This window comes from Vanellus vanellus, assembly GCF_965231255.1.
Source record: "Vanellus vanellus genome assembly, chromosome: 1".
In the NCBI taxonomy this organism is placed as follows: Eukaryota; Metazoa; Chordata; class Aves; order Charadriiformes; family Charadriidae; genus Vanellus; species Vanellus vanellus.
The window spans coordinates 156821484-156827483 of record NC_138905.1 but is presented as its reverse complement, the minus strand read 5'-3'; the positions used below and the strand labels follow the sequence as shown (position 1 = coordinate 156827483).

The 6000-nt window shown below is 40.5% G+C and overlaps 1 protein-coding gene across 1 annotated transcript in view; it reads right to left on the bottom strand.

Moving 5' to 3' along the window:
- Positions 1-489: 489 nt before the first annotated feature.
- IRS2 (insulin receptor substrate 2) overlaps positions 490-6000 on the bottom strand; it is a 29283-nt gene continuing 23772 nt past the window's right edge. The window contains exon 2 of the mRNA XM_082482054.1: positions 490-624. Within this exon, the coding sequence (XP_082338180.1) occupies positions 620-624 (5 nt within the window). The 3' untranslated portion in view covers positions 490-619. The remainder of the gene's footprint in view (positions 625-6000) is intronic.

Here is a 6000-nt window from a genome sequence, read left to right as displayed (position 1 = left end):
GTACGCGTTGCAAGTTCAGTAAGGCTGACGACCGTGCTCGAGAGAGACTCGGCATAGAGATATAGGAGGTCCTGTCGTACACCAACACCGCAAATCCGGCTTTACTTTGAACTGAGGTAGTACTGTGGTAGGCTTGAAATTATGCCAGTAAATACCAGATCTTACTGCTTCAGCAGGTGTTACAGAATCCCCTAATATGCCAAAGAATAAATACAGTTTGTCTTTGCAGAAAAAGGAAATAAAGGCATTGGCCGTTAGTTAAAGAGGCCGGCAGAAAAAGTTCCTAGGGTCTAAAGAGCATCTCCAACTCCTGTCGAAACAGCAGCAAAATGATACCGTAGATGCCATGGACAGGTAATGAGTTAGGCAGGTTGCTTTCCCTTCCTCCCAGATTCGTTGCACAGTTTAGTCCACAACAGGTTGAAAGTTAAGTAACTGTCCGGACCAACAATAACAACAACAGCAAAAAGTAAACCTTAAGCAGCTTCAGTTACCAAAAAAAAAAAAAAAAAAAAAAAACCAACAAACCAAAACAAACAAACAAACAAGGTATATGCCAAGCAGCTTCTTTGAATGTTGTACTCTGTTGTTTGAGGTCATGGTGAGAAAACTAACTCCTTCACTCTGAAAAGAAAAATGAAAGAAAGTCAATAAAGGTGAAAAAATAATCACATTTATGATTTAAACAACACAAAACATACCATACAGACATTATTCAGAATGGGTTTTCACGGGGGAAAAAAATAAAAGCTATGCAATAACTGCTTTTATATTCGTATACATCATAAGGTATTGCAGAGGCAATAAAGAGTACTCCCCAATCCAATACCACCTCTATGTTTTCAGAACTTTTTAGCTGTGGCTCTTCAGACCAGCAAATCACGGGCGACAGAACTGCTTAGAAAAACCGACACAAAATCCCCCCAGTTCAAGTTGTGACCATCACTGTTTGCATCAGTGGGAAGGAAAAGGGGTTGCAGAAAGTAGGTACAAACTCAACTGGTTTTTTTCAGTCTGCTGTTATTGAAAGCTGTCCGTTTCCAGACATTAAAAACAAGTTTCTTGAGACCATATTGTCTTTAGGGAAAGAGTTTCTAAAAACATAAAGTATAGAAAGAACCTTTTACTTCCAGAAGTAAAAAAGTGGGTAGGTAGGCAAATGGAAGGAATCTTCTCCAGGTTAGTGACCACAAAGCTGCTTTAAACAGTCAAGGCGAATTATCCAGTAAAACAGAAATTAATTACCAAGTGACCCATTCTGTTTTACAGAATGCAGCTGACTCCTTCCCTGTTTTTTCACTGCAAAGAACTAATGGATAGTATGTGCCACTGCCATAAAGGGACATTATTATATTGATTAACTCTCAACATTACGATCATTTGTTAACATCATCATTAAAAAAAAACTCAGAATTTCCTTAGTATGTTGCTTATTGTGTAGATTTTTCCCGTTTGTTATAATATCTGGAAAGCAGCAATGCACAAACAGCAGTGATTAAAACACCAAGACTGTAAATTTTACGTGACAAAACACTGACACCTCATTTTGAAAGGTGCCAACTAAATGAAACATCCTGATACGATGTCAGGCTGCAAAATTACATTCACGCCAAGTGCTACTAATAGAGTCTAGTTCATTTAATAGTTTATAGTAATTTTTTTTTGTTGTATGTTTTTGTCCTTAAGCTTACAAGGTAGATGAAAATTTTAGTATGAAGATGTATTATACAAGTTTTCCTAAAAGTGGAAGTTATTTGGAACACTGGGAACTAACTTCGAAAAGTCTGTAAAGGACATAACCCATTAAATTTGACTGTACGGATACAAGAAGTCAGTATTCCTGTATATTTTTAATTCCTTAAGGACCATAAAACCAAAATAAATCATACATGAAACCTGGACGTCAAAGTAAGCACAGTGCTTATCTCTGCAAGTTATGATCCATTTAAGCCTCTGATAAACCAAAAGAAAAGCTTTTCCTTCAAGTCTACACAAAAACAAAGGCTGACATATCTTGGCACGTAAGCGAGAATTGCCAAATTGCCATTGAATCTCTCAGAGCTATGGTTCACCTAAGGATTAAGTGCTGCTGAAGTCAATTGGAACCGCTTTATGATCAGATACTTGAGATGTTACTTAGGATTTTATGTCATGACACAGCTTGAGATGAATAAATAGCTTGCAAAGACCACAAAGAAAGCATCTCATTGCCCCCACCCATTGCCATTTATTTATTGCCACTTTTCTAATAAGAAACTAAGTCAAATCTACCCACTCAATCATCAGAAAACGAGCTTTCGTTGTTTGGGCTGGGAGGGTGTTTCAAATGAAGAACTTGAACTGGCTGATGAGGCAATCAAGGGAGCCCCAAAACAGCCATCATCATCCAGTAAGGCTGCGTGGGAGAACGTGTGGCAGGACGGACGGCTCTCGGAAGGGAGCAGAGATCCCTTGTTTGAGGAAGAGCCGCCTAACAAACCACTTTGTTCCGACTCTTGCTCAGGGAAGCGGGATGCACATGCATCATGTAGGCAAACAAGTGAATGTTGAAAGATACTCGCTGACTGCGTTATCGCCTTCCTCCTCCAAATGGAAACCAACCTGACAACTAAATTTAGGTTCCCAAAAGTGGCCACATGGCAGTGGCCAAGTTAAAAAAAAAAAAAAAAACAAAACCAAAAACAGAATCATGTGTTCAGATAGGGAAATCAGAGGAAGATATTTTTGCACATGCAAAGAACACAAACAAGTATCTTTCCAGAAGTATGTCAGCCTAGGGCGGTCATCGGGGAGGGTTATTAGCAGCTGAGTAAGCCTGTCGTTGCCCTTACAGCACAACACGTACTTTCCAGCCTGAATGAAGCTGGAGCAGGCGAAGCGGCTGATGCGTCAAAGCACTTCCAAACCTGGTTCATAGGGTTTTGTAGGTGGACAATGGGACTGTGGGCACAAGCCTAAGAGTCTATGATGCAATAAACACGTCATCCAATGAGTCTATAACGCTGACCTATAATTCAAAACCTAACCCAAACGTAGTCTTGCAATGTCAGCTTCAGAGGAAGCCTACTTGCAAGAAATAAGTTGCAAGTTTCGTGCTAGAGTAAAAAAAATAAGCAAAGAAAAATTACATCAATATCACTGTTAATTTTTACTTCACTGATTAGTATTTTTTACTTATTACAAATCTCAGGCCAACACTCCACTTACACAGTAAGTCACACCGCATACATTGTCTTTATCCAGGAACTAAACAGAATTTCTACAAGGACATGAATATATTCTTTGATAATCTCATTCCCTGTGGGCATGCACAAATCAAAATACAAAGTCCGGCACTGTTTCAACACTGAAGTTTCCTCTTTGTTTTGGGCTGTATTAAGAAAAGGGTCCATGATCGCTGCTCAGTTTCCAAAACTAAAATTGTCTGACTCCACCAGTGCTTCTTGGGGAATAAATCAGATAATAAATGCACACACAAATTGCTGAGAAACTACCAAATACTCAAAGACTTGTTAAATATATTGTGAAGAGAATACAATGGTTAGTCAATTAAAGAAGATCTAGCCTGCTTATTAATTTTCAAAGCCAGTAAGCAATGAATAAAAATTTTCTTAATTCCTAAAAATAATTCTCATCTGCCAACAAGCACGCAGCCAGGAACAGCTATTCATGTGGCTCATGGCAAAACATGTTGCTGGTTATTCAGAACCAGTAAATTTATTCTGCCGGCAGCGTGACCGCCAGAGCAGATCAGGCATCGGACACAGAACCCCCAGCTCCGCCACGGGCTTCTGCCCCGACTCCAGGCAAATCGCTCGGTGGCTTTGTCCCTTTGTTTCCCCTCCCCACACTGCCTGCCAAATCGATTAAGGCTCTGATCCCGCTAACTAACTTTTCCTGGAAGAGCAATCCTATCGATACCACCAAATCTGGAGGTTAACACCACGTACGTCTGCGGACACCAGGCCAGGCCGTTAGACGACGCAGCCCAAGGAACCGAATCCCACCTGCAGGGAGATGCCTTTGTCGTCCCCCCCCCGGCACCCAGGAAGAGCCGCGTGGCCCTGGGCGAGGCAGCTGGCCAGCCAGGAAAGGCAAGCGTCCCCCCTGCCAGCAAGCCCTCCTTACTCTCCAGCACCGTGCACTGCACCTGGCCGGGCATCCCGCAGGAGACGGGCTTGCAGGCACCTGCAGGGGTGGTAGCCCAGTACCTCAGCAGCACCTTCCCTACGGCCAGGGCATCAGCCAGCCAGGGGGCAGGGAGGCAGGCGGCGGGGGCTGAGGGTGGGGAGGGACAGCATGGGCTCCGGATGGTGATAAACCCGTGCCGACCTGGCGCCAACAGCAACGGGAGATGGTCTGAACCGCAGTCTCCCAGGGCTTCTTTACGGGGAGGGATTGTAGGACGGACACGCACGCATCGTAAGGTAACAAATTTGGGCAAGCATCCCAGGGCGAATGCAGCCTGCCTGCTGCCCGGGACACGCATAGTAGGAGCCAAATCCTGACCTGGCTCTGACTCTCATTAAGCAATTTAACGAATACTATACTTAACATTAAGTACATAGGTAACCCTGCTAAAGATAACAGAACCACTCATGTGCTGAGCTATGACTCTCCACAAGTAATTCCAGGGAATCTGAGCTCTGCTCAGTGGGACTGCTCATACCAAATAAAGCCGAGCTCGGCCACCACCACAGGAAAAGGTTTCAATCAGAGCTTAAACATTCGCCTTACCAACACTTCGCGGGAAAACCTAAAGTAGTATGCTCTAGCAGTTTACAAAGCCCATGAATAATATCCATCCACAGCTGATAGGGAAAAAAAAAAAAAAAAAAAAAAAAAAAAAAAAAAAGAGTTAAACCATGAAATGAAAAAGCCATGTTATTATTATTTTTTTTTAAACAAGTCATGGTTGATCATAATCGGAAACATGCTGCCCCAAGTAACTAGGCTCTTTTGGTATGTTATTCCACTAAGAAACAGTACTTAATGTTATTTAGATATCTCTATTGTTTTATGAATTTAGACCAGCAGGTAACAGGTCAAAATAGATTCTTTGTGACTAATAATAAAAAAAAAAAAAAATCACAGTATTTCTTTAAAGTAGTAAAATAGGGATTTTGCAGCTAGAGTTATCTATATTAAAATGAGCTTTATAGTACTTTCAACTCATGTCAAATAGTTAAAAACCATAACATCTTGAATTGCATTAAAATGACCATGGGGAAAGATATTATCTCCTAAAGTGGGAAACAAAACACTACATGACCTGGAAAAGGATGCTGCAAGTCTGCACCTGCAGGTACTTCTGTTGTTGTTGTTTTTTGTCCTAACATCCACACAAAAGGCTAAAACGTTCATCTGATGGCAAGGACAAATCCCCACAATTTATAATGAGTGTCAACTTTTATCCGAAGGTACTAAAAATCAAAGTAATCTGTATTTGATACCATATATTTACACAACTAGCACTTACAATCTTACACTTGAGTTTGAGCAGCTGAGTCTACAGTAGAAGTACAGATGATGAGGAGGGCTATGCTTAGTTGATTTCAGAATTTGATATCATTTGCATTTAATATAATTTTGTCAGGGTTCTTATAGATTTTGTAGTATGAATAACTAAACATTAAAATGTAATTATGGGGAAAATAAAGGATTAAACTTACAAATGTCATTATAATGAATTTCTAGCTAAAGTGCTGGTCCAGAAACACATTTCCCATACCAATTATAATAAAAATAGGCACTTCAAATTTAAAATTAAGAAACTAGACATGCTCATTTTTCCAGGATTAATTTAATACAGTTGCTATTATATCTCTTAATTTCAGAGCTACAGCCACTGTGTACTATTAAACAAGTTTGTATAGACGTGATTTAATCCCATGATTACAGATAAAACAAATTAGACGAAAAACCTCAACATCTGAAATTTGTTCAGTTATCCTCTCCCTTGCAAGTTGGGTATACAACCATTGAAAAACATTACATGAA